Source organism: Cololabis saira, chromosome 20 (assembly GCF_033807715.1).
Source record: "Cololabis saira isolate AMF1-May2022 chromosome 20, fColSai1.1, whole genome shotgun sequence".
NCBI lineage: Eukaryota > Metazoa > Chordata > Actinopteri > Beloniformes > Belonidae > Cololabis > Cololabis saira.
The window spans coordinates 3,791,360-3,818,406 of record NC_084606.1 but is presented as its reverse complement, the minus strand read 5'-3'; the positions used below and the strand labels follow the sequence as shown (position 1 = coordinate 3,818,406).

The 27,047-nt window shown below is 46.9% G+C and overlaps 1 protein-coding gene across 1 annotated transcript in view; it reads right to left on the bottom strand.

Moving 5' to 3' along the window:
• Nucleotides 1-1,025: 1,025 nt before the first annotated feature.
• The window catches only part of LOC133420645 (FH2 domain-containing protein 1-like), a 39,681-nt gene continuing 13,659 nt past the window's right edge, over nt 1,026-27,047 (bottom strand). Inside the window, exons 5-12 of the mRNA XM_061710398.1 lie at nt 16,887-16,987; nt 14,406-14,476; nt 14,090-14,197; nt 9,512-9,582; nt 7,697-7,814; nt 5,715-5,879; nt 4,112-4,207; nt 1,026-4,031 (exon numbers count right to left, since the gene is read on the bottom strand). Coding sequence (XP_061566382.1) covers nt 1,713-4,031; nt 4,112-4,207; nt 5,715-5,879; nt 7,697-7,814; nt 9,512-9,582; nt 14,090-14,197; nt 14,406-14,476; nt 16,887-16,987 — 3,049 coding nt within the window. The 3' untranslated portion in view covers nt 1,026-1,712. The remainder of the gene's footprint in view (nt 4,032-4,111; nt 4,208-5,714; nt 5,880-7,696; nt 7,815-9,511; nt 9,583-14,089; nt 14,198-14,405; nt 14,477-16,886; nt 16,988-27,047) is intronic.

Sequence of the window (27,047 nt, the reverse complement as noted above, 5' to 3'; positions counted from 1 at the left end):
CCGGAAATGACCCGCATCTATGCAGACGAATGGCAGCGCCCGTGTTTTGGCGCGTAAACTTGTCTATATAAAAATGATTAAAAAAAATTAAAAAAAAATCATCACGGGACAACAGTTTCTGAATTTAAATCACCAGTGGGATATGTATTTATATTTACAGGTGAACTTTCTTCTCGCAGTCGCACATGGTTCCTTTTCCTCCGCCCCCTGTTTTGTTTACATTCTCCCTGGTAACCTCCTTTCATGTCACAACGCAATGAACTGTGGGTAATTCCCTTTCCCAGAGTGTGCTGGGATGCTGACTTGCGGGAAGGGGGCAGTAAGGGCTCAAAATGGCTGCCGGGAGCCCTCGCGCACTTAACGACTTTAGGAATGGGACAGCCTTAAGCCCTTACGCAAGGTGCGGGAGCGCGCACGTAAGTCTGCGAGTCTGTGAGGGTGCGGATTGGGATTGGGCCTTAGATCCATATTGGACCAAAAACACAAAAAACACATGCTGCATGTTTCTATATTAGTTATAACTGGGGGAAGATTTTTTTTTCATTATGCACTTTGAGAAAAAAGTCGAAATGTCAAGATTAATATTGAAGTACCTTCTTGAGAAAAAAGTTGAAATGTTAAGAAAAAGGTTGAAATATAAGATTAAAAAAGGAAACAGGAAGAAAAAAAGATAAAAAAGGAAAAAAAGAAGAAAAATAAAAAAAGGAAAAAGAAGATGAAAAAGAAAAAAAAATGGAAAAAAGAAAAAGAGAAGAAAAAAAGAAAAAAGAAGAAAAAAAAAGGTGAAACATTTTTGAAAAAGCTCCAGGAGCCACTAGGGCGGCGCTAAAGAGCCGCATGCGGCTCTAGAGCCACGGGTTGCCGACCCTTGGTCCAGAGGGAGGGGCTTGGCAGTTAAAGGCATCTGGCCACCAACAGAGAGGGTGCATATCAGTATACATATTTTCATCTTCAGTTTTTTTTTTCTTTTTTTCATTGTTGGATGTCTGAGTTTCTTGGTTTTTTTTTCATTATTTTTGTAAAAAAAAAAAAAAAATTTGCTTTAGCGAAACCAGCCATTTTTTTCCTTGGACAGGTAACCCACAGTTTTTGTTACAAAATCCATATATATGCTCAAACTTGGTATTAAAGGAGCTTGAGGCCGGATTGAGGCAGAATTTATGAAAAAAATTCGTATACGTTTTAAGTTTTCTAGTAATAATGTCAGATGAAGCGTTCCAAATCCAAAAAAATGATTCCTCTAGTGTATCTCTCCGTTGCCTTGAACAGGCTGTGTGCTGCAAAATGTGCTGCAATTCGGTCCCGAATTTCCCACGCTGTCCTGTGGATGTGACGTCACATGACGCTGCATGCACGTTCTCCCCGTTCTCCCGTGCCGGCTTCACTGTTGGCTGCAGTACCCCCGACGGCCGTCGTGGTGAAGGGTGGCGCTAGAGAGTCTCATTTCTTAAAAGGAGCTTCAAGCTCCTTTAACCATTAATATATATGCAGACAAAAAAAAACATATTTTTCATAACATAGTGAGGCTTGACAACAAAGAAAAGGATTACTGTTTTAAGCAAAATTTATTCATTTTCCTTTGTTTTGCATGGGACTGCATCTCCTTTTCCTACATTAATAGTACTCTTGTTTACTTCGGAAACAATAATATGCTCAAGTGTAGTAGAGAGTAGGAAACACTCCATTAAGGCTTGACTTTTCTATATCTCCTGTCATCTCCAGCTTGGCTTATTGGACTTTCCTGAGTCCTTGGAATGAGTGGATTTGTCAGAGAAGCTGCCACTGTCATTTCGCCCGTGGCCTTGAGGAGGAGCCAATGCGCTGTGGAGTGGTGGCCGAGTGAATGACTTGATGTTCGGAGACCTTTTTAGGGTGGATGAGTGAGAAGAGTTGGAGATATCTGGTGATTTGGAAGATGCTGGGACTCTGAGCGGTCTTGTTCGCGTTAAGCCTGGGGAGGCAGCAGTGGAGCAGGTAGAGGAGGGGGTCATGGTGGACGGTTTGGGGTAACCAGTGTTGGGTGGATGAGGGGGTGTAGAGGTAGGAAGAGTAGTGTGGGTCCGTCTGAAAGAGAAGGATGCGGTACTTCGGGCAAAACCTGGTAGGAGTGATGAAGGACTTGTTTTGTGCAAAGGACTGACAGGAGCACTGACACTGCTTCCTCCTCCATTTAGAGAGAGTGCCCGCAGTGTGGTGCGACAAATCTTCTCTTCATTTTGGTTTTTGGACTTTTTTAAAGGTTTTCGGATTGATGACTTCTTTTGCAAGTCATGGTTCTGCTCTTGAACAGATGCCTGACTTCCTGAAGACGTATGGTCTTTTAAGTCCTTGGACACCAGGATTTTGTGGGCATTGGATCGTAGGGATGAAGGAGCAGTTGCAGGCCTCTTCCCTTGATGAAAGGAGACATTGTTGCCGTTGGAGACAGTCACACTTGGAGGTACTACAATTTTGCAGGAGCTTCGGAGATGACTTGGAGACTTTTCAGGCTGTTTAGTCAGGTTTGTCCTGATAATGGGCACAACTCGCCTTATGTCTTGGTTCTCTGACTTGGTGAGGGTGCGGATGGGCTTTGATCTTCCTGCTGAGGAGGTGGTTTTGGTTGTTGATGGTTTGATTCCAGTTTGTTGCACCACTTTTTTACCAGTAGAAGAAATGTCTTTAGTTGGACGCTTTGGGGTCATCTTGCTTTTACAACTACCATCTTTTGATTGCTCTGGGACAAGTCCCGTGCTGGTGTCTTGATTAGCGGACTCCTCAGTTCCTTTCACTTGATTGGGAACTTTTGTAACCTCCTCGGATGCATCTGTGTTGACAACAGACACTACCTTGGCTATTGCAGGCTCTGCCGGACACCGCCTGGAGTACGTTGTAGGAAGTGCAGAATCACTGCGGGAGGCAGGCACTGGTTGCCTGCTAATGGGTACAGGCGGTGGCTTCACGTTGGCCGACTGAGGTTCCAAAGACTTGTGATTTGGTGGAGCAGAGGCAGCATGCTGGTTTAATCCATGATTGTCACCACTGCATTGATCCTTTTCTGGTGGTGCAAATGTGTTTTCACCACTGACCTCACACACACCAGTCACACAACACACCACAATCTTGTCGTCTTTATCCCTCTCATCCTCTTGCTGTGTTGTCCTTAGCACATTCGATTTTTCTGCATTCCCATTCAGTTGGGAGTTGAATTGCCCTTCTGATTTATCCGTTCCCTCGTCTTCCAAAGCTGTATTAATCAAGCCATCTTGCTGCTGACTGGTTTGGCAGCTGTTAAAGGCACCGGTCTGGTCAAACCCTTTCAGCTCAGCAACCAGTGTACATGTCTCTAAAACCACAGGCATGATTTTTGTGGTAGCAGTGTTGTCTTCAATATTTTCCTCACCGTAGGCGATCTGTCTACTAAAAAGGTGTTCATCTTTGTTCTGTTCTACATTTAAATCAGAGTCGTTTGGAGTCTTTTGGTAAGAAAGTGCATCCTGGTTGCTAAAACCCAGGCTGAGTTGGTCATTTTCATTGTTGTTGTGGTCAGAACACTGGTATGACTCAGAGGTATTTGTGAATTTCAGTTTGTTAGCGTTGCTTGGAGTGTTTAACAAAGTCTGAGCTTCATCACAGCTGAGGTAAGTTGAGGCTGTATGATTCGTGTTTTCTGGACCCAAACAGTTAGTCACTGATGTGGTTTGTGGTTCTATAACCCGTGGGGGTAAGAGTCTTGGTCTAAGTTCAGGTGGGGCTGGTGGTGAAGCTGTTCTTGTTACTCCTGCTTTTTGGTTGGAGATCTTTTGATCAGACCCTAATTCCAGGAGAAAGCAGAGTTCGCGCTCAGCTGCGATCGACGGTGAGGTGGACGGAGAGTTTCGGGTACGACGGAGACTCCCTGGGCGCCCAGAGGGACTGTGGGAGTTATGTGGTGATCTTGCATGGGACTTGGGGGTTATGAGCTCCAGCAGCAGCCCGGTTTCACTGTCTTGCAACATGGCGGACGACACGTCCGCCTCGCTCCTGCGCCGAGTCCCATAGGCTCCTCCCACCTGCAAACAGAATCCAACATTGACATTTTTTCAAGTCTAGGAGTTTGAGATATTCTTCTATCCTTGGTGTGTCGTCTTACCTGTTCGCCTCCAGCCCAGGAGTGCCTCTTCTGCTCCTCCTGGTCCTGTATTTGCCTGCGACGAGCCGCTACCTTTGCCTCCCTCTTCATGTTTTCCTTGAAAACAAGAGATTGAATTATTCTACTTCTGGCTCCCATAACTCTGCAAACCTAAACTTTTTATTTAAACCCCAGAATTTAATATATATTCCGTTAAATCCTTTATTTTTCATATAGAGAAAATACTAAGGCCCAGTTCCAATCCCCCCCTAGTCCTACTTTTCATCACTACCCCTATATTTTGCGCGTTCCTGTGAGGGTAGTGGTGTCACAATTCCTCTTTGCATGTAGGGCTAGTGTGCATAACGAGGGCTAGTGTGTATGAATCTAGCCCTTCAGAGCGAGGGATTTCAGATTCTGACTCACTGACCGAGGGCCTGAAAAATTTCTCAGAAAACTTTACGTCATCATTTGCGGACTGAACCAAACAAAAAAACATGGCGGACATTTCTAATTTTTTGTGAATAAAATCAATATTTTGAGTTAGTTTCTGCATAAAAATGCATTTTGATTACATTTCTAGCGAGAAATATATATTTTACTTTCATAATATTCACTCAGGGAATGTACATAATCACTCGCTTGCTCGTTGTTGCGAAGATCTCGCCAGAATAAAGGCTGATTTATGGTTCCGTGTTACACCAACGCAGAGCCTACGGTGTAGGTTACGCGGCGACGCGCGCCGTACGATTTAACGTGGAACCATAAATCAGTTCCCGAGCCGGCGGCTCGTCTAATCCTGCGAAAACATCGGAGCAACCCGCCCCTTCATCTGATTGGTCGATATCTAATAGTTCCTACTTTCTGCCATAACTTTTGAATGGTTTGATATAGAGAGTCGTGGGTGGTTTCATCTGCTAAATGTCCAGTTCTGAAGAATCTACATCAAATCATACAAGCTTCCACTGCAGCCCGAATGTGCACAAGGGTGGAGGACCGTTCATCGCTGCTTGCAGCTTTAATTATTAATTGTTTTCATCGAATGCTTTGGTTCGAGGGTTGGTTTTTGGAAGGGGGTGAAAATATGTGTATAATGTTTGTTTGACATCATTGTGGATGCCACCGTTTATAATAAAAAAAAATGAAATATAAATAAAAACATTTGATCACAAAATAAAAACGTGGGTGCCAAGTTTTCCATGACTGTAGAAGTTTTCCTGGAATGGATGCACATTTTCCCTGATCCTGCTTCAAAATCACATTCACAATTAAACTCAGACTTTTCTTGTAGGCTCCTTTAGCAGAAACAACAATCCCATTAAATTAAATAAAAAGGTTTACGTAAGTGTTGGTCTCAAACAACCACAAATGTAAAGCAATAACCTAAGTTCTTAACTTCATTAAGACAATAGTTCTCTTCAGGGAACTTCCCAAAACTACTTTTGTTCATCTAAATAACCCTATCCTCCCTGGGAACAGCTTGGATGTGGCTCTACAGCTGCGCCTCATTAAGCACGTTCAAAGCAATGAAAATGGGAATCAGCTCCTCTGACATCTGGCTTTGGTGTTTTGGTCGTGTTGGAGTTTCTGATGTTTAATGGTGAGTGCGTGTTCATTCTCATACTTTTACAGCGTCTCTGAACTTGGAGCAGAAGCTGTGGAAGATGCTGAAGCAGTCGTCCAGTCTGAATGTGTCTCTGTCTTCGCAGAAGAAGTCGATGAGCTCGCTCCCTTCCTTCGTCAGCTGCTGGCGACTGCCGCGCAGGGAACACAGAGACGATGTGGCGCTCTGACGGAAGATCAACACAACGTGAGGGAGATTAAAACAGATGCTCGCCACTGAAATATGCCTCATCTGACCACCTTTGGAGGAACTTTTATTACTAATTGGGACAGCTTCCAATGCAAGAAAATGTCTAATGGTCAATTTGATTCCTTTGAATATGTTGCCTTTCAGTTAAAATCCCCCTGTCAAGCAATCTTGGTGACCATCTACAGACCCCCCAAATATGATGCAAGGTTTTTTGACGAGTTTGCCAAACTACTGTCAATTATGTGCATGGATTTTGATTGTTTTGTTTTAGTGGGTGATTTTAACATTCATGTTGATAATCCTAAATGGGTGTGCTAAGGAACCTTTAAATATTCTGGATAATTTTGGGCTTTCCCAGCATATCCAACACATAACAGAGGACACATATTAGATCAAATTTTTCCAAAGGTCTTAAAGGTATTGTGACATGAAAAACACATTTTTCTTGATTTTTTGTGTTTTGTTGGGTGTCTTGACATCAATTACACCCAAAAAACAACAAACTTTTAACATTCAGTGTATTGTGTGCTTTCTGGGATTTTCCGCATAACTATGCAAAAACGGCTCATCTGGTTTGCTGGCGGATCGTTACGTATAGATCCGCTAAATCACCACCCCCTCCACCCAGCTCCTGCCTCCTCTCCTCTCCAGCGCACCATAAAGGCTGATTTATGGTTCCGCGTTACACCGACGCAGAGCCTACGGCGTAGGGTTACGCGGCGACGCGCACCGTACGCTGAACCCTACGGCGTAGGCTCTGCGTCGATTTAACGCGGAACCATAAATCAGGCTTAACACGGAGCTGTTTAGAGCCTCTTTTGTTCTCATCACCGGAGGAAAACTGCTAAAAAGACCCACGGCCACTGACTGGACTTAAGATAAGGGGACACTTTATTTACATGCCTTTATTTTTATGATTGTTTGCGGTGGACTAATTCGCCCTGCTGCTTTTCCGTGCATGCTTCGCCTGTCGCTCCCGGCTTAACTCTCCGACGCCGCTGTTAGAAGTCCGTGACCAGAGGACTCGACTTACAGTCGAGTCCTCTGGTCACGGACTTCTTCCTCGGGCTGTAGTCGCCCTGTCTGGGCTGTGTGTGTGGGTGTCTGTGGTTCGGTGTGCGCGCGTGTGTGTGGAGACGGCAGAAGTTTGTAGCAGTTGGGTTGGAGGAGGTTTGGAGGAGGAGCGGGGCAATGATTGACAGGAAAGGGGGAAAAGGAAGCATTTTTCACGGCGCAAAAAAACACTGTAATAAAAAGCCAGGAAAAGAGTACTAGAGTGAAGTTTTTCTTGTTACACTCTTTTAGACACATTTGAGGGATGTTGGCCAAGACTTTTAATAGTGTTAAAAGCATGTTAAAAATTATGTCACAATACCTTTAATATCCCAGAGGTTGTGGTGAACGATGTTGCTCTATCTGATCACTACTGTGTATTGTTTAAAATAACCAACCTTTCCAATCCTATGAAAGGTGAAGCAGAGGTAATCAGAGAGCGTTATATAAATGATAACACCTGTGCATTATTCACCCAGGGTTTTGCACCTTCACCAACCCTTCCCTCAGTTCTAGTTGATGACCTTGTTAACAGTTTCAGTTCTTTTTAGGTGGCGTTTTTTTTTTTTTTGCAACTAAGTACAATTTTATGCCGACTAAGCTCTGAAACTTTGTGTCAAATTTGTGTCACTTCCAAAATACTTTTGGCCATGACAGATTTCTCAGAGGAAAAAAGTCTTACTTGATACTGCACGCAGACCTAAAACTTAGTTAATATTTGTTTTAAAGCAGCACCGTACCTGCAGGAAGTCGTCCAGCTGCTGCAGGAGCTCTGTGTCCCTCTGGATGCTCTCCTCTATTGAATTTGCTCGAGAGGCCAACAGCTGTATTTCAGCATCCAACGATTCCAAAGAGATCCTTCCGAAAACAAAAGCAATAGTATCATTCATGCTGAGGTTTCATTGCAGTTTATTTTAAGATGCACATCGTGTTCCTTGTTTAGGGCAGTGTTTCTCAAACTGTGGCAGAAGCTTGACAAAGTGCTGGGTGGTTTTTTATTTTAATTATTTTTCTTCAGGGTAGGTAATGTAACAGATGTCCTCAGATCGCCCGGAGCTCATCTTTATGAATTATAACTACAAATCCACTGATGGACACGTATCTCAGTGCCGGCCCACTTGATCAAAATCCAAGACGGGAAAACTTTGACGATGCGATTCGCATCTCAGTCTTCAGATTCACGGGGAATGTGGTTGGAGATGAAGGGAGAGCACTCTGAGTGGGACCAGCATAAGAAAACAGATGATTGCAGAGGAACTGTTCTGGAAATGGTGTCAGTAATGACTAGGGGTGTAACAATACACTAATCTCACGATACGATACACGATATTGAGGTCACGGTAACGATACGATATTATAGCAGTATTTTTTTAACAACCTTGAATGAGGAACATATGACTGGAAAAAATTTTCTTTTATTTGAAAGACACAAAATACAAAACAATGCCGTGTGTTTGCCCTATTGTTACAGTTTGTAATGCTTTATAACTGTTTAAGTTTTAAAGAGAAAACCAGGCCAACCATTTTCCACAAACTGAACTAAAAGTAAATGTCAGGTTTGCATTATGCATCTTCAGTTTCATACAAGTAAAAATATTTACCCACAAACTGAATAGTTTCTCTCATGTATGATTTGACTTTTTTCTTTTCCAGATATTTAACAACTAAAATTAAATAAATAAATAAAAGTAAATAAATACATACAATTTTACATCATAAAAAAGATTGATTCATGCTCACCTTATAAGTGTAAGAGGAGATTTATTTTTGTTAAGAAGGTTATTTCATTATTTTATAACTATATTCTTTATATTCTGATGTAAATCAGGGACTATAATGACACTAGTCAGTTTATCTGTAGTGATTAGTCTGTTTTAGATTGGGCGGAGTGATACGCCACAGTACGGCACTAGGTGCTGTGTTGATGTTCTAAAATCCTACACTGTTGAGGGACATTAAAGTACACTGGAACTCAGCACAAGTTTCCCCGTGTTTATCCTACTCACAACCCCAAAAAGGTTTAATTTAATAAGGTAAGGCTTAACTCTACACCAGCCTTACATCAGTAAAAGTTCAGAGCTCAAAACGGGACTAGTTTCTTCTGAGTGGAGGAAGATTTTGGTCCGCGGGTCGAGGCGCGGTCGGATGCGCGTTACTAGTCCTAATACATTATTAATAACCCAATATCGCGATACAGTTTGTCACCTCCACGACACGTTTCGTGACGTTTTTGTATCGCAAAATTTCTTGGCACGATTTATTGTTACAGCCCTAGTGGTTCAGAACGATCAAGATGATTGAAGAATTACGAATAACACCTTGATTCAACTGCAGAACCAGTGACTCCATTATAGTCAGGCTGCTTCTCTGGCTGGTTCTACGTCAATCCAGCGTTCTGTGTCTGTTGGTAAATCAAAGGTGAATCCAGAGGAACCAGACCAACTGTCTAAAGATTTAAGTCTCCATCAGGAAGAGAGCAGGGATAGATGACGCAGCAGGGACTTATGGGAAGTATGTATTTGCAGAATTGCAGGAAATATGAAGTGATTTCCAACCTGGATGCAGCCTGGACGTTGCTCAGCTTGTGGGGAAACTCCAGCAGGTTCTCATCCTTTTTCTGAGCTTCCTGGAGGACAAACAAAAATGATCCAAGTTTCACTGTTGGTGTTTAAAAGTTGGTTCAAGGGAATTTAAGGTTAAATGTAGAAATATTCATTCTGATTCAAAGCTAGTCTCCATGAGATGACAGAACAGCCAGGGGCGAAAATCCCGTTTCATAGTTGTTTGGGACAATAAACAGTAACATTTTAGAGAATAAATCCAGGGGGGGACAAGGAATAAAAGTTTTAGCCTTCCTTTAATACAGCATTTTGACATTTTCAACTCTATCTCGCAAACAGGCAGAAGAGCTTTCTTAGAGCAATACAAAACAATGGTATTAGGTGGAAGGTGCAATAATACACACATCTGACATAATACACTGATACAAAAACCCACAATCTTAACAAGAATATCTGTCTTATTTCTAGTTAAAATGTCTCATTTTTAGTTAAAAAAAAATCTCATTACACTTAAAACAAGACTCATCACTGGAAAAAAACAACGATTTTCACCTGTTTCAATTAGATTTTCACTTAAAATAAGTAGAAAAATCTGCCAGTGGAACAAGATTGTTTTGCTTATAAGATAAATCTTGTCCCACTGGCAGATTTTTCTACTTATTTCAAGTGAAAATTTACTTGAAACAGGTGAAAATTGTCAAATAACAAGTTATTTTTCTGGTGATGACTCTTGTTTTAAGTGTAATGAGATTTTACTGTTTATTATTATTTTCGATTTCAGTTTCGGCCACAAATTTTCATTTTGGTGCATCACTACTAAATACTACTGCATTGTTCCAAAATTATTAATTCTGTCTCAAATTATTCTAGGGGGGGACAGCTTTACTAATGGGGGGGACTTGTCCCCCCTGTCCCCCCCGGGATTTTCGCCCCTGAGAACAGCACGATTAAACTGTATTTTTGCAGGCTCAACAGAGTCTAGGAATTACTACCCCTCCCACTATAATGAACATGAAGATTGCTCTGATTGGTCAGTTCAAATGGCCTGATCATACACTTTGTTCTTTTCTTTGTTTTTTTCCAGGTTATTTGGAAATTCAAAAATGTGTCTTATAACACCGGCGGCGTCCAAACAGCGTTCAATGTGAAAGCCCCTTTTTACACATTTCTTGCCCTGAGATGTTTGGAACAAATTTTGGAAACAAAAGGGCCACCTTTGATCAAAGAGCATTTAAATGGGACTGGAAAATGCCACAGAGGAATACGTACGATCAGAGGTGTCAAGTCACGAAGTACAAATACTTCGTTACCTTACTTAAAGGAACATGAGGTCCTTTTAAGAAATGAGACTCTCTAGCGCCACCCTTCACCACGACGGCCGTCGGGGGTACTGCAGCCAACAGTGAAGCCGGCACAGGAGAACGGGGAGAACGTGCATGCAGCGTCATGTGATGTCACATCTGCAGGACAGCGCGGGAAATTCGGAGTCCGAATTGCAGCACATTTTGCAGCACACAGCCTGTTCAAGGCAACGGAGAGATACACTAGAGGAAACATTCTTTTGGGTTTGGAACGCTTCATCTGACATTATTACTAGAAAACTTAGAACGTGTACTAATGTTTTTCATAAATCCTGCCTCAATCCTGCCTCAAGCTCCTTTAAGTAGAAATTTTGGTTATCTATACTTCACTGGAGTAATTATTTTTCAGACGACTTTTTACTTTTACTCCTTACATTTTCACGCAATTATCTGTACTTTTTACTCCTTACATTTTAAAAACAGCCTCGTTACTCTATTTCATTTTGGCCTTTTAAAAAAGATTATCCAGTTAAATTGCTCCATCCGGATAGAGTGAATTTGGTTGTGGTTGGATGAGAAGTATAAACATAATACCATTCCGACACCCTATTGGTTTGTACGCGTCTGCTCTCTGAAACACATGTTAATGCTCAATAGTACACATATATGCTTCTTTAATATATTTGCATTATACTAAGATACATTCATTTTCAATTTCTTTTGTCCTTAATGGTTTTTTTCCCCCTTACATTACTTTTACTTTTATACTTTAAGTAGTTTTGAAACCAGTACTTTTATACTTTTACTTGAGTAAAAAACTTGAGTTGATACTTCAACTTCTACAGGAGTATTTTTAAACTCTAGTATTTATACTTCTACCTGAGTAATGAATGTGAATACTGAAGACACCTCTGCGTACGATATCTAAACATAGAAATGCTTGGTAATAAGGTCAAATTGGAGGTGTTGACAGATCACGTGGAAGCAGGAGGAACGTCCTCAAAATCGCAGATAACAGCTGGCTCAACTCGGTTTGAGGGGCGGATCAACTACAAAAGGAACTAGAAAATTTCTGGAAATTTTGATATGGGCATGCCCTACCGCCCATTCGTCCCCTCTTGCTGCTTTGGTTTGGGGCTGTAGTGGTTGTGTTCGGGGTGGTTCTATGCCAGTTTGAGGTGTTTTTACGCTTGTATTTCATTCATTCCTGTGCTCCCAATAGTTATTAATGGGGCGCGCTTTTTGGCATCTAGCGTTGCCACGGTAACGCTTTTGACTGAGAAAAGTAATGCCCATCGAGGCACGATGGAGACGCATCTAACGATGTACGCCATGCATGGGTGCATGTTCCGGTTCAGGCTACGTTAACGGATAGGTTTTTTTTTCACCATGGTACAAAACCCCATCCGAATGAATGGGGCCATTTGGCCTGGATTTTGACATAAAATTTCCTTAAATCCCAGCTTCATGAAATTTGAGTATGTTGAAGTCCACAGCGTGCCGAGTCAGGGGACATTTGTACAATGTCTCTACGATAACCTGTTGCCTAGCAACAAGCGTCCAAATTCAAACAGAAATTTAAAAAAAAAATGAAAGGCCAATATCGCAAAAACTGTAATAATTAGCATAATGAGGTTGTAGGGTCCGTTATTGCCAATCGGGCCGAGTGTTTGAAAGTTTCAACAATGTCTCTACGATAAAGTTCGGCCGAGCAATAAGCGTCCGAATTTTCGCCTTTTTTTTTGCTTTTTGGCGTCTAGCGTTGCCACGGTAACGCTTTTGACTGAGAAAAGTAATGCCCATCGAGGAACGATGGAGACGCATCCAACGATGTATGCCATGTATGGGTGCATGTTCTGGTTCAGGCTATGTTAACGGATAGGTTTTTTTTTCACCATGGTACAAAACTCCATCCGAATGAATGGGGCCATTTGGCCTGGATTTTGACATAAAATTTCCTTAAATAACAGCTTCATGAAATTTGAGTATGTTGAAGTCCACAGCGTGCCGAGTCGGGAAACATTTGTACCATGTCTCTACGATAACTTGTTGCCTAGCAACAAGCGTCCAAAGTCAAACGGAAAAAAAAAAAAAAATGAAAGGTCAATATCACAAAAACTGTAATAATTGGAAGAATGAGGTTGTACGGTCCTTGAGTGCCAATCGGGCCGAGTGTTTGAAAGTTTGAACGATGTCTCCACGATAAAGTCCGGCCGAGCAATAAGCGTCTGAATTTTCGCCTTTTTTTTTGCTTTTTGGCAACTAGCGTTGCCACGGTAACCCCTATTACTGAGAAAAGTAATGCCCATCGAGGCACGATGGAGACGCATCCAACGATGTATGCCATGCATGGGTGCACGTTGCGGTTCGGGCCGTATTAACGAAAAAAGAGTGCGGAATAAGAATAATAAGAAAAGGGAAACCTTTTCTGTGTACCGTATTGACCCGAATATAAGACGACCTTGATTGTAAGACGACCCCCTCTTTTTCAAGACTCAAATTTGAAAAAATACTTTTTTAACACCAAATTTAATTTTTATACAGAAAATAATTACAGTACATCTGAAACAAATGATTATAACAATATATTTGAGAGAAAAAGCATGTTATTTTGCCTCATTCAAATCATGATCTTGAAGTTTGCATCATAACTTCTTCGACCCACTTTTCTCCAGATTGTCACTACGTTTCACCATTTTCTGTTATCTCTTCTGTTATTTCCTTGTCTTTTCTTTCTTATACTATTTTTTATTTTTCTTCTTCATGCTACTGCTATTTTTATTTTTCTTCTTCGTGACAGGGGTTGGCTTTGGCCTGGGAAGTTAAGTTCAGCATTCGCTTTAAAGATATCTGGCGCCATCTAGCGTTGTGAATGGGTATAACGTCTAGACCCCGAATGTAAGACGACGCCCACTTTTTCAGTCTTATTTCAATGCAAAAAACACCGTCTTATATTCGGGCCAATACGGTACTAATATATCGCCTTCATTTTTCAGGTTTTTCCGGCCGTGTTTTATTTTTCGGGGATTTCTTTTTTCCACATCAGAGCGGGGTCATGCTGTACACCCGCTGGTGTGCAGTGGGACTTTTGCGACTTTAGCTTGTTAGCAAAATGTTAGCAACATTGCCCTTTGGGCCATTCTGGACGATTGCATTATGGTCATGCCACTACTTGGCATGCCCATAATTAAACAACCACGGACGCTACATAACTCAAGAAAGATGAAACAAACACAGAGACGTTCTTCAGTACAGACTCTGATTGACCCACCAGAGCAACGAAGTGCAGCAGGTTCATGCCCGGTGCGTTGGCCTTGGTGTCAGCCAGAGACAGGAGGGACGACAACTTGAAGCCCAGAGCATTTCCTGCATAACCTCCCTGCAACAAATACAAACCACAGCGGTTAGACGTGTTCATGAATGCCATCTTTTAATGAATGACCTGCAGATGTCTCCTCCGTGGATCTCTGCTGCTGGATTCTGATGCTCCTTCTCTGTTGATTCATTTACATTAATGTCTTATCTTCAAGCAAGTTTCTCGTCTTAATTTAAATATTCATGACCATTGTGTTGTTTTTTCCACTTACAGCATTGAGAATGTTTCCAGCCTGCAGCACCAAGTGGAGAACAGCATGGAGCTCCGTACAGCTCATTAACTCTGGAAAACAAAGGGACAAAAAAAGAAGGTGGAGGGCTTGAAATCTCATCCTGCAATGCCGGAAAGTGTTTGCACAAGAAGCGGTTAGTTAGCAGTTCATTTGCGCCGCTAAGAATAGTCAAGGTGTTGGTTTTCTGTTTGCAGTGGGAGGAGGTTGAAGAGACGATGTCTCACTTTTCACTCACTCACCTTTATTTCCTGTAATACAAACATGTCATCCATTCTGGATTCATTACAAATCAACTGAAATATTGCAAGCCTTTTATTATTTTAATATTGCTGATCATGGCTTACAGCTTAAGAAAACTCAAATATCCTATCTCAAAAAATTAGAATATTCTGGGAATATTTATCTTAAACTGTAAACCATAATCAGCAATATTAAAATAATAAAAGGCTTGCAATATTTCAGTTGATTTGTAATGAATCCAGAATGTATGACATTTTTGTTTTTTTAATTGCATTACAGAAAATCACAATATTCTAATTTTCTGAGACAGTCCTGTAAGTAAATATATATATATATATATATATATATATATATATATATATATATATATATATATATATATATATATATGTGTGTGTGTGTATTTGTTATATAGATATCTTTTGTTTTTTGTAACTTTTTGAAACTAAATTAATTTTGATTATAATGAAATAGAGTTTAAGGTGTAGGATTTAATACGTTTTTACTTCTTCCTACTCCTTTTTCGAGCATGTTAATGATGATAGATGCATGTTTTTATTTACATTTTTGTTTTTGTTTTTGTTTTCTTATTTACATTTATTTATTATTGATTATTATTGTTTTGTTTTGTACGGAAGAGTATATTAAAGTCAGAATTCTGAGTTTTTTCTCAGAATTCTGAGATTAAAGTCAGAATTCTGACTTTTTTCTCAGAATTCTTTTTATTTTTTTTAAGTGGCCCTAATACTCTTCCGTAGTTTTCTATTCACTACTGTTTCACGTTCGAAATAAAAATTTTAATTCAAAAATTCAATTCAAACCAAGACACAAGCCACGATTGGCAAAAGTCTGAATCTTTAAGGTTCATAAAGGAAAAGCCAAATCCAGTTCATTAATTCAAGGCTTTCAAAGTCTTGTCTCTCCTAAGCCCGTCCTCTCTAAAGGCTTCCTTTATTCCGATTGTTCAACCGAGCTGCAGTATGAGGAGAAATAATCAAACGTTTTAAAGATATAACTTTTATTTGGACTCAAACATATGGAAGCCCATAGGGGACTTTATTCAAATGCAAATGTAATTCCACAATAGCATTATAATTTTCCACACATGCATGAGTTATTTGGGACAAAAATGAAATTAAAATGCAATAATTCAATTTGAATTTTCATGTTCACATACTTGTATGGGCATTCTATGACAATATTAAAATGAAAATGGAAAAGCTGTTTCACATTTCATTTTGAAAGATTTAACCTGATTTACAGAGGACAATATTTAAATGCAATAAGAAAAACAGCGCCCCCAGGCTAATGCTAATTTACATTTAAATGTCACCAAGCTCTTTTCTGGACAAAATTTAAATTAAAATGCAATTTTCGAACAACTTGCAAATTAAAATGAAAACGGCATTTCACATTTCATTTTCAAAGACTGAAACTGCTGCACAAAGGACAATTTTCAAATGCAATAAGAAAAACAGCGCCCCCAGGCTAATGCATTTACATTTAAATGTCACCAAGCTCTTTTCTGGACAAAATTTAAATTAAAATGCAATTTTCGAACAACTTGCAAATTAAAATGAAAACGGCATTTCACATTTCATTTACAAAGACTGAAACTGCTCAACAACGGACTATTTTCAAATGCAATAAGAGAAACAGCGCCCCCCAGTCTATTCCATTTTACATTTACATATTACAACGCACTTTTAGGGACAATATTCAATTTGAAAATGCAATCTGTAACTTTTCCTTTGCCCTGAGCTCGGACTCACAGGCTCACGCCAGGCTATAGTAGCAATACAGCCGTCACCCACTAGTCGGCGCGTAGCTCTCAGTCAGTACGTTTACATGCAGCAGTTCGTAATGATAAACATTTGTATGTAAATAAAAAAGTTGTACCCCAAATTCTGCTGTCACGCACATGAGTCACACATAAATAAGGTTAAATCTTTCAAAATGAAATGTGAAACAGCTTTTCCATTTTCATTTTAATATTGTCATAGAATGCCCATACAAGTATGTGAAAATGTAAATTCAAATTGAATTATTGCATTTTAATTTCATTTTTGTCCCAAATAACTCATGCATATGTGGAAAATTATAATGCTATTGTGGAATTACATTTGCATTTGAATAAAGTCCCCTATGGGCTTCCATACAAACAGGTGGTGGTGAGTTCTGTCCCGAGGGGATTACCCGTGATAAACGTACACTCCTTACCTCTGACGGCGGTCCGGAGGATCTGAAAGTCTTGTTTCATGACGTCACACGCGCTGGGAAACTCCTCCTTCAACAGCATGGACTCGATGCGAACAGAGTAACTACGGAGAAAGATATTTTTATTTATATATACAGTTACAGCGTTTTTGTGTCTCTAGTTGCTTTTATCCCCAGTGTAGAAGGGAGTAGGGGAAGGCGAAGCAGCAAAGGGTCACGGGCCGGGTTTCCCCCTGGACCGGCTGCAGGACCAGGGGCCTCACGTAGAACGAGGGCGGGAACTTCCTCGGGAATCCTTGCATGGAAATCTGACGTACAACGTGATTATCGAGGTACAAACATGAGAAATAAAGAACAAAGTCGTTGTTACTAGGAGTGTTGCATCCGCAGGAGGAGAGACCGGTCTAGTTCCTGGAGGAGAGACCGGTCTAGTTCCTGGAGGAGAGACCGGTCTAGTTCCCGGTCTAGTTCCTGGAGGAGAGACCGGTCTAGTTCCTGGAGGAGAGACCGGTCTAGTTCCTGAAAGAGAGACCGGTCTAGTTCCTGGAGGAGAGACCGGTCTAGTTCCTGGAGGAGAGACCGGTCTAGTTCCTGAAAGAGAGACCGGTCTAGTTCCCGGAGGAGAGACCGGTCTAGTTCCTGGAGAGAGAGACCGGTCTAGTTCCCGGAGGAGAGACCGGTCTAGTTCCCGGAGGAGAGACCGGTCTAGTTCCCGGAGGAGAGACCGGTCTAGTTCCTGGAGGAGAGACCAGTCTAGTTCCCGGAGGAGAGACCGGTCTAGTTCCTGGAGGAGAGAGAGACCGGTCTAGTTCCTGGAGGAGAGACTGGTCTAGTTCCTGGAGGAGAGAGAGACCGGTCTAGTTCCTGAAAGAGAGACCGGTCTAGTTCCCGGAGGAGAGACCGGTCTAGTTCCTGGAGGAGAGAGAGACCGGTCTAGTTCCTGGAGGAGAGAGAGACTGGTCTAGTTCCCGGAGGAGAGACCGGTCTAGTTCCTGGAGGAGAGAGAGACCGGTCTAGTTCCTGAAAGAGAGACCGGTCTAGTTCCCGGAGGAGAGACCGGTCTAGTTCCTGGAGGAGAGACCGGTCTAGTTCCCGGAGGAGAGACCGGTCTAGTTCCTGGAGGAGAGACCGGTCTAGTTCCTGAAAGAGAGACCGGTCTAGTTCCTGGAGGAGAGACCGGTCTAGTTCCTGAAAGAGAGACCGGTCTAGTTCCTGGAGGAGAGACCGGTCTAGTTCCTGGAGGAGAGAGAGACCGGTCTAGTTCCTGGAGGAGAGAGAGACCGGTCTAGTTCCTGGAGGAGAGACCGGTCTAGTTCCTGGAGGAGAGACCGGTCTAGTTCCTGGAGGAGAGACCGGTCTATTTCCCGGACCGGTCTAGTTCCTGAAAGAGAGACCGGTCTAGTTCCTGGAGGAGAGACCGGTCTAGTTCCTGGAGGAGAGAGAGACCGGTCTAGTTCCCGGAGGAGAGACCGGTCTAGTTCCTGGAGGAGAGACCGGTCTAGTTCCTGAAAGAGAGACCGGTCTAGTTCCCGGAGGAGAGACCGGTCTAGTTCCTGGAGGAGAGACCGGTCTAGTTCCTGAAAGAGAGACCGGTCTAGTTCCCGGAGGAGAGACCGGTCTAGTTCCTGGAGGAGAGAGAGACCGGTCTAGTTCCTGGAGGAGAGACCGGTCTAGTTCCTGGAGGAGAGACCGGTCTAGTTCCTGGAGGAGAGAGAGACCGGTCTAGTTCCCGGAGGAGAGACCGGTCTAGTTCCTGGAGGAGAGACCGGTCTAGTTCCCGGAGGAGAGACCGGTCTAGTTCCTGGAGGAGAGACCGGTCTAGTTCCTGGAGGAGAGACCGGTCTAGTTCCTGGAGGAAAGAGAGACCGGTCTAGTTCCTGGAGGAAAGAGAGACCGGTCTAGTTCCTGGAGGAAAGAGAGACCGGTCTAGTTCCTGGAGGAAAGAGAGACCGGTCTAGTTCCTGGAGGAAAGAGAGACCGGTCTAGTTCCCGGAGGAGAGACCGGTCTAGTTCCTGGAGGAGAGACCGGTCTAGTTCCTGGAGGAGAGACCGGTCTAGTTCCTGGAGGAGAGACCGGTCTAGTTCCTGGAGGAGAGACCGGTCTAGTTCCTGGAGGAGAGACCGGTCTAGTTCCTGGAGGAGAGACCGGTCTAGTTCCTGGAGGAGAGACCAGTCTAGTTCCTGAAAGAGAGACCGGTCTAGTTCCTGGAGGAGAGACCGGTCTAGTTCCTGGAGGAGAGACCGGTCTAGTTCCTGGAGGAGAGACCGGTCTAGTTCCTGGAGGAGAGACCGGTCTAGTTCCTGGAGGAGAGACCGGTCTAGTTCCTGAAAGAGAGACCGGTCTAGTTCCTGGAGGAGAGACCGGTCTAGTTCCTGAAAGAGAGACCGGTCTAGTTCCCGGAGGAGAGACCGGTCTAGTTCCTGGAGGAGAGACCGGTCTAGTTCCTGGAGGAGAGACCGGTCTAGTTCCTGGAGGAGAGACCGGTCTAGTTCCTGGAGGAGAGACCGGTCTAGTTCCTGGAGGAGAGACCGGTCTAGTTCCTGGAGGAGAGACCGGTCTAGTTCCCGGAGGAGAGACCGGTCTAGTTCCTGAGAGAGAGACCGGTCTAGTTCCTGGACCGGTCTAGTTCCTGGACCGGTCTAGTTCCTGGACCGGTCTAGTTCCTGGACCGGTCTAGTTCCTGGAGGAGAGACCGGTCTAGTTCCTGGAGGAGAGACCGGTCTAGTTCCTGGAGGAGAGACCGGTCTAGTTCCTGGAGAGACCGGTCTAGTTCCCGGAGGAGAGACCGGTCTAGTTCCTGGAGGAGAGACCGGTCTAGTTCCTGGAGGAGAGACCGGTCTAGTTCCCGGAGGAGAGACCGGTCTAGTTCCTGGAGAGACCGGTCTAGTTCCCGGAGGAGAGACCGGTCTAGTTCCTGGAGGAGAGACCGGTCTAGTTCCTGGAAGAGAGACCGGTCTAGTTCCTGAAAGAGAGACCGGTCTAGTTCCTGGAGGAGAGACCGGTCTAGTTCCTGGAGGAGAGACCGGTCTAGTTCCCGGAGGAGAGACCGGTCTAGTTCCCGGAGGAGAGACCGGTCTAGTTCCTGGAGGAGAGACCGGTCTAGTTCCTGGAGGAGAGACCGGTCTAGTTCCTGGAGGAGAGACCGGTCTAGTTCCTGGAGGAGAGACCGGTCTAGTTCCTGGAGGAGAGACCGGTCTAGTTCCCGGAGGAGAGAGAGACCGGTCTAGTTCCTGGAGGAGAGACCGGTCTAGTTCCCGGAGGACCGGTCTAGTTCCTGAAAGAGAGACCGGTCTAGTTCCTGGAGGAGAGACCGGTCTAGTTCCTGGAGGAGAGACCTGTCTAGTTCCCGGAGGAGAGAGAGACCGGTCTAGTTCCTGGAGGAGAGACCGGTCTAGTTCCTGGAGGAGAGACCGGTCTAGTTCCTGGAGGAGAGACCGGTCTAGTTCCTGGAGGAGAGACCGGTCTAGTTCCTGGAGGAGAGACCGGTCTAGTTCCTGGAGGAGAGACCGGTCTAGTTCCTGAAAGAGAGACCGGTCTAGTTCCTGGAGGAGAGACCGGTCTAGTTCCTGGAGGAGAGACCGGTCTAGTTCCTGGAGGAGAGAGAGACCGGTCTAGTTCCTGGAGGAGAGACCGGTCTAGTTCCTGAAAGAGAGACCGGTCTAGTTCCCGGAGGAGAGACAGACCGGTCTAGTTCCTGGAGAGACCGGTCTAGTTCCTGAAAGAGAGACCGGTCTAGTTCCCGGAGGAGAGACCGGTCTAGTTCCTGGAGGAGAGACCGGTCTAATTCCTGGAGGAGAGACCGGTCTAGTTCCCGGAGGAGAGACCGGTCTAGTTCCTGGAGGAGAGACCGGTCTAGTTCCTGGAGGAGAGAGAGACCGGTCTAGTTCCCGGAGGAGAGAGAGACCGGTCTAGTTCCCGGAGGAGAGACCGGTCTAGTTCCTGAAAGAGAGACCGGTCTAGTTCCTGGAGGAGAGACCGGTCTAGTTCCTGGAGGAGAGACCGGTCTAGTTCCTGGAGGACCGGTCTAGTTCCTGAAAGAGAGACCGGTCTAGTTCCTGGAGGAGAGACCGGTCTAGTTCCTGGAGAGAGAGACCGGTCTAGTTCCTGGAGGAGAGACCGGTCTAGTTCCTGAAAGAGAGACCGGTCTAGTTCCTGGAGGAGAGACTGGTCTAGTTCCTGGAGGAGAGACCGGTCTAGTTCCTGGAGGAGAGACCGGTCTAGTTCCTGGAGGACCGGTCTAGTTCCTGAAAGAGAGACCGGTCTAGTTCCTGGAGGAGAGACCGGTCTAGTTCCTGGAGGAGAGACCGGTCTAGTTCCTGGAGGAGAGACTGGTCTAGTTCCTGGAGGAGAGACCGGTCTAGTTCCTGGAGGAGAGACTGGTCTAGTTCCTGGAGGAGAGACCGGTCTAGTTCCTGGAGGAGAGACCGGTCTAGTTCCCGGAGGAGAGACCGGTCTAGTTCCTGGAGAGAGAGACCGGTCTAGTTCCTGGAGGAGAGACCGGTCTAGTTCCTGGAGGAGAGACCGGTCTAGTTCCTGGAGGAGAGACCGGTCTAGTTCCCGGAGGAGAGACCGGTCTAGTTCCCGGAGGAGAGACCGGTCTAGTTCCCGGAGGAGAGACCGGTCTAGTTCCCGGAGGAGAGACCGGTCTAGTTCCTGGAGGAGAGACCGGTCTAGTTCCTGGAGGAGAGACCGGTCTAGTTCCTGAAAGAGAGACCGGTCTAGTTCCTGGAGGACCGGTCTAGTTCCTGGAGGAGAGACCGGTCTAGTTCCTGGAGGAGAGACCTGTCTAGTTCCTGAAAGAGAGACCGGTCTAGTTCCTGGAGGAGAGACCGGTCTAGTTCCTGAAAGAGAGACCGGTCTAGTTCCTGGAGGAGAGACCGGTCTAGTTCCTGAAAGAGAGACCGGTCTAGTTCCTGGAGGAGAGACCGGTCTAGTTCCTGGAGGAGAGACCGGTCTAATTCCTGGAGGAGAGACCGGTCCAGGTCCCGGAGGAGAGACCGGTCAAGGTCCCGGAGGAGAGACCGGTCTAGTTCCTGGAGGAGAGACCGGTCCAGGTCCCGGAGGAGAGACCGGTCCAGGTCCCGGAGGAGAGACCGGTCTAGTTCCTGGAGGAGAGACCGGTCTAGTTCCTGGAGGAGAGACCGGTCTAGTTCCTGGAGGAGAGACCGGTCTAGTTCCTGGAGGAGAGACCGGTCTAGTTCCTGGAGGAGAGACCGGTCTAGTTCCTGGAGGAGAGACCGGTCTAGTTCCTGGAGGAGAGACCGGTCTAGTTCCTGGAGGAGAGACCGGTCTAGTTCCTGGAGGAGAGACCGGTCTAGTTCCCGGAGGAGAGACCGGTCTAGTTCCTGGAGGAGAGACCGGTCTAGTTCCTGAAAGAGAGACCGGTCTAGTTCCTGAAAGAGAGACCGGTCTAGTTCCTGGAGGACCGGTCTAGTTCCTGAAAGAGAGACCGGTCTAGTTCCTGGAGGAGAGACCGGTCTAGTTCCTGAAAGAGAGACCGGTCTAGTTCCTGGAGAGACCGGTCTAGTTCCTGGAGAGACCGGTCTAGTTCCTGGAGGAGAGACAGGTCTAGTTCCCGGAGGAGAGACCGGTCTAGTTCCTGGAGGAGAGACCGGTCTAGTTCCCGGAGGAGAGACCGGTCTAGTTCCTGGAGGAGAGACCGGTCTAGTTCCTGGAGGAGAGACCGGTCTAGTTCCCGGAGGAGAGACCGGTCTAGTTCCTGGAGGAGAGAGAGACCGGTCTAGTTCCTGGAGGAGAGACCGGTCTAGTTCCTGGAGGAGAGACCGGTCTAGTTCCTGAAAGAGAGACCGGTCTAGTTCCTGGAGGAGAGACCGGTCTAGTTCCTGGAGGAGAGAGAGACCGGTCTAGTTCCTGAAAGAGAGACCGGTCTAGTTCCTGGAGGAGAGACCGGTCTAGTTCCTGGAGGAGAGACCGGTCTAGTTCCTGGAGGAGAGACCGGTCTAGTTCCTGAAAGAGAGACCGGTCTAGTTCCCGGAGGAGAGAGAGACCGGTCTAGTTCCTGAAAGAGAGACCGGTCTAGTTCCTGGAGAGACCGGTCTAGTTCCTGGAGGAGAGACCGGTCTAGTTCCTGGAGGAGAGACCGGTCTAATTCCTGGAGGAGAGACCGGTCTAGTTCCCGGAGGAGAGACCGGTCTAGTTCCTGGAGGAGAGACCGGTCTAGTTCCTGGAGGAGAGAGAGACCGGTCTAGTTCCCGGAGGAGAGACCGGTCTAGTTCCTGAAAGAGAGACCGGTCTAGTTCCTGGAGGAGAGACCGGTCTAGTTCCTGGAGGAGAGACCGGTCTAGTTCCCGGAGGAGAGACCGGTCTAGTTCCTGGAGAGAGAGACCGGTCTAGTTCCTGGAGGAGAGAGAGACCGGTCTAGTTCCTGGAGGAGAGACCGGTCTAGTTCCTGAAAGAGAGACCGGTATAGTTCCTGGAGGAGAGACCGGTCTAGTTCCTGGAGGAGAGACCGGTCTAGTTCCTGAAAGAGAGACCGGTCTAGTTCCTGGAGGACCGGTCTAGTTCCTGAAAGAGAGACCGGTCTAGTTCCTGGAGGAGAGACCTGTCTAGTTCCCGGAGGAGAGAGAGACCGGTCTAGTTCCTGGAGGAGAGACCTGTCTAGTTCCCGGAGGAGAGAGAGACCGGTCTAGTTCCTGGAGGAGAGACCGGTCTAGTTCCCGGAGGACCGGTCTAGTTCCTGGAGGAGAGACCGGTCTAGTTCCCGGAGGAGAGACCGGTCTAGTTCCTGGAGGAGAGACCGGTCTAGTTCCCGGAGGAGAGACCGGTCTAGTTCCCGGAGGAGAGACCGGTCTAGTTCCTGGAGAGACCGGTCTAGTTCCTGGAGGAGAGACCGGTCTAGTTCCTGGAGGAGAGACCGGTCTAGTTCCCGGAGGAGAGACCGGTCTAGTTCCTGGAGGAGAGACCGGTCTAGTTCCTGGAGGAGAGACCGGTCTAGTTCCTGGAGGAGAGACCGGTCTAGTTCCTGGAGGAGAGACCGGTCTAGTTCCTGGAGGAGAGACCGGTCTAGTTCCTGGAGGAGAGACCGGTATAGTTCCTGGAGGAGAGACCGGTCTAGTTCCCGGAGGAGAGACCGGTCTAGTTCCTGAAAGAGAGACCGGTCTAGTTCCTGGAGGAGAGACCGGTCTAGTTCCCGGAGGACCGGTCTAGTTCCTGAAAGAGAGACCGGTCTAGTTCCTGGAGGAGAGACCGGTCTAGTTCCTGGAGGAGAGACCTGTCTAGTTCCCGGAGGAGAGAGAGACCGGTCTAGTTCCTGGAGGAGAGACCGGTCTAGTTCCTGGAGGAGAGAGAGACCGGTCTAGTTCCTGAAAGAGAGACCGGTCTAGTTCCTGGAGGAGAGACCGGTCTAGTTCCTGGAGGAGAGACCGGTCTAGTTCCCGGAGGAGAGACAGACCGGTCTAGTTCCTGGAGGAGAGACCGGTCTAATTCCTGGAGGAGAGACCGGTCTAGTTCCCGGAGGAGAGACCGGTCTAGTTCCTGGAGGAGAGACCGGTCTAGTTCCTGGAGGAGAGAGAGACCGGTCTAGTTCCCGGAGGAGAGAGAGACCGGTCTAGTTCCCGGAGGACCGGTCTAGTTCCTGGAGGAGAGACCGGTCTAGTTCCTGGAGGAGAGACCGGTCTAGTTCCCGGAGGAGAGACCGGTCTAGTTCCCGGAGGAGAGACCGGTCTAGTTCCTGGAGGAGAGACCGGTCTAGTTCCTGGAGGAGAGACCGGTCTAGTTCCTGGAGGAGAGACCGGTCTAGTTCCTGGAGGAGAGACCGGTCTAGTTCCTGGAGGAGAGACCGGTCTAGTTCCTGGAGGAGAGACCGGTCTAGTTCCTGGAGGAGAGACCGGTCTAGTTCCTGAAAGAGAGACCGGTCTAGTTCCTGGAGGAGAGACCGGTCTAGTTCCCGGAGGAGAGACCGGTCTAGTTCCCGGAGGACCGGTCTAGTTCCTGGAGGAGAGACCGGTCTAGTTCCCGGAGGAGAGACCGGTCTAGTTCCCGGAGGACCGGTCTAGTTCCTGGAGGAGAGACCGGTCTAGTTCCTGGAGAGACCGGTCTAGTTCCTGGAGGAGAGACCGGTCTAGTTCCTGGAGGAGAGACCGGTCTAGTTCCTGGAGGAGAGACCGGTCTAGTTCCTGGAGGAGAGACCGGTCTAGTTCCCGGAGGAGAGACCTGTCTAGTTCCCGGAGGAGAGAGAGACCGGTCTAGTTCCTGGAGGACCGGTCTAGTTCCCGGAGGAGAGACCGGTCTAGTTCCTGGAGGAGAGACCGGTCTAGTTCCCGGAGGAGAGACCGGTCTAGTTCCTGGAGGAGAGACCGGTCTAGTTCCTGGAGAGACCGGTCTAGTTCCCGGAGGAGAGACCGGTCTAGTTCCCGGAGGAGAGACCGGTCTAGTTCCTGGAGGAGAGAGAGACCGGTCTAGTTCCCGGAGGAGAGACCGGTCTAGTTCCTGGAGGAGAGACCGGTCTAGTTCCCGGAGGAGAGACCGGTCTAGTTCCTGGAGAGACCGGTCTAGTTCCTGGAGGAGAGACCGGTCTAGTTCCCGGAGGAGAGACCGGTCTAGTTCCCGGAGGAGAGACCGGTCTAGTTCCCAGAGGAGAGACCGGTCTAGTTCCCGGAGGAGAGACCGGTCTAGTTCCTGGAGGAGAGACCGGTCTAGTTCCCGGTCTAGTTCTCGGAGGAGAGACCGGTCTAGTTCCTGGAGGAGAGACCGGTCTAGTTCCCGGAGGAGAGACCGGTCTAGTTCCCAGAGGAGAGACCGGTCTAGTTCCCAGAGGAGAGACCGGTCTAGTTCCTGGAGGAGAGACCGGTCTAGTTCCTGGAGGAGAGACCGGTCTAGTTCCTGGAGGAGAGACCGGTCTAGTTCCCGGTCTAGTTCCCGGAGGAGAGACCGGTCTAGTTCCTGGAGGAGAGACCGGTCTAGTTCCCGGAGGAGAGACCGGTCTAGTTCCCAGAGGAGAGACCGGTCTAGTTCCTGGAGGAGAGACCGGTCTAGTTCCCGGTCTAGTTCCTGGAGGAGAGACCGGTCTAGTTCCCGGAGGAGAGACCGGTCTAGTTCCTGGAGGAGAGACCGGTCTAGTTCCTGGAGGAGAGACCGGTCTAGTTCCCGGAGGAGAGACCGGTCTAGTTCCTGGAGGAGAGACCGGTCTAGTTCCTGGAGGAGAGACCGGTCTAGTTCCCGGTCTAGTTCCCGGAGGAGAGACCGGTCTAGTTCCTGGAGGAGAGACCGGTCTAGTTCCTGAAGGAGAGACCGGTCTAGTTCCCGGAGGAGAGACCGGTCTAGTTCCCGGAGGAGAGACCGGTCTAGTTCCTGGAGGAGAGACCGGTCTAGTTCCTGGAGGAGAGACCGGTCTAGTTCCTGGAGGAGAGACCGGTCTAGTTCCCGGAGGAGAGACCGGTCTAGTTCCCGGAGGAGAGACCGGTCCAGGTCCCGGAGGAGAGACCGGTCTAGTTCCTGGAGAGACCGGTCTAGTTCCTGGAGGAGAGAGAGACCGGTCTAGTTCCCGGAGGAGAGACCGGTCTAGTTCCCGGAGGAGAGACCGGTCCAGGTCCCGGAGGAGAGACCGGTCTAGTTCCTGGAGGAGAGAGAGACCGGTCTAGTTCCCGGAGGAGAGACCGGTCTAGTTCCCGTAGGAGAGACCGGTCTAGGTCTAGTTCCCGGAGGAGAGACCGGTCTAGTTCCTGGAGGAGAGACCGGTCTACGCCAGCCTTGATGTGTGCGTGAAGGACCGCAACTTTCCACGTTCAAGTCACTTTTTGAACATCCGACCGTAGGGATGGGAATCGAGAACCGGGTCTTGTTGAGAACCGGTTCCCAGTGTTTCAATTCCTTGGAATCGTTTTTCTTTTTCACAAACGATTCCCTTATCGATTCCAGTGGGCGAGAATGACGTCACCAAGCACGTTGCGCCACGTGCGCATTCCCGCCCAGCAGGAAAACACGGGGACAAAGCGGCATAAACTCTCGAAAGTTTGGTTACATTTAACCAAAAAGGATGACAACAGGGCGAGAATACTTGCAATGTGGACATTTCAACAAAGGGGGGAAACTGTTAGGACTCTGCTGGCTGATGCGCTGGGAGTGCGGAGTCAGCCGGCGTGTGGTAAGGCTGATTTATGGCTCTGCGTTACACCAACGCAGATCCTACGGCGTAGGGTACGCGC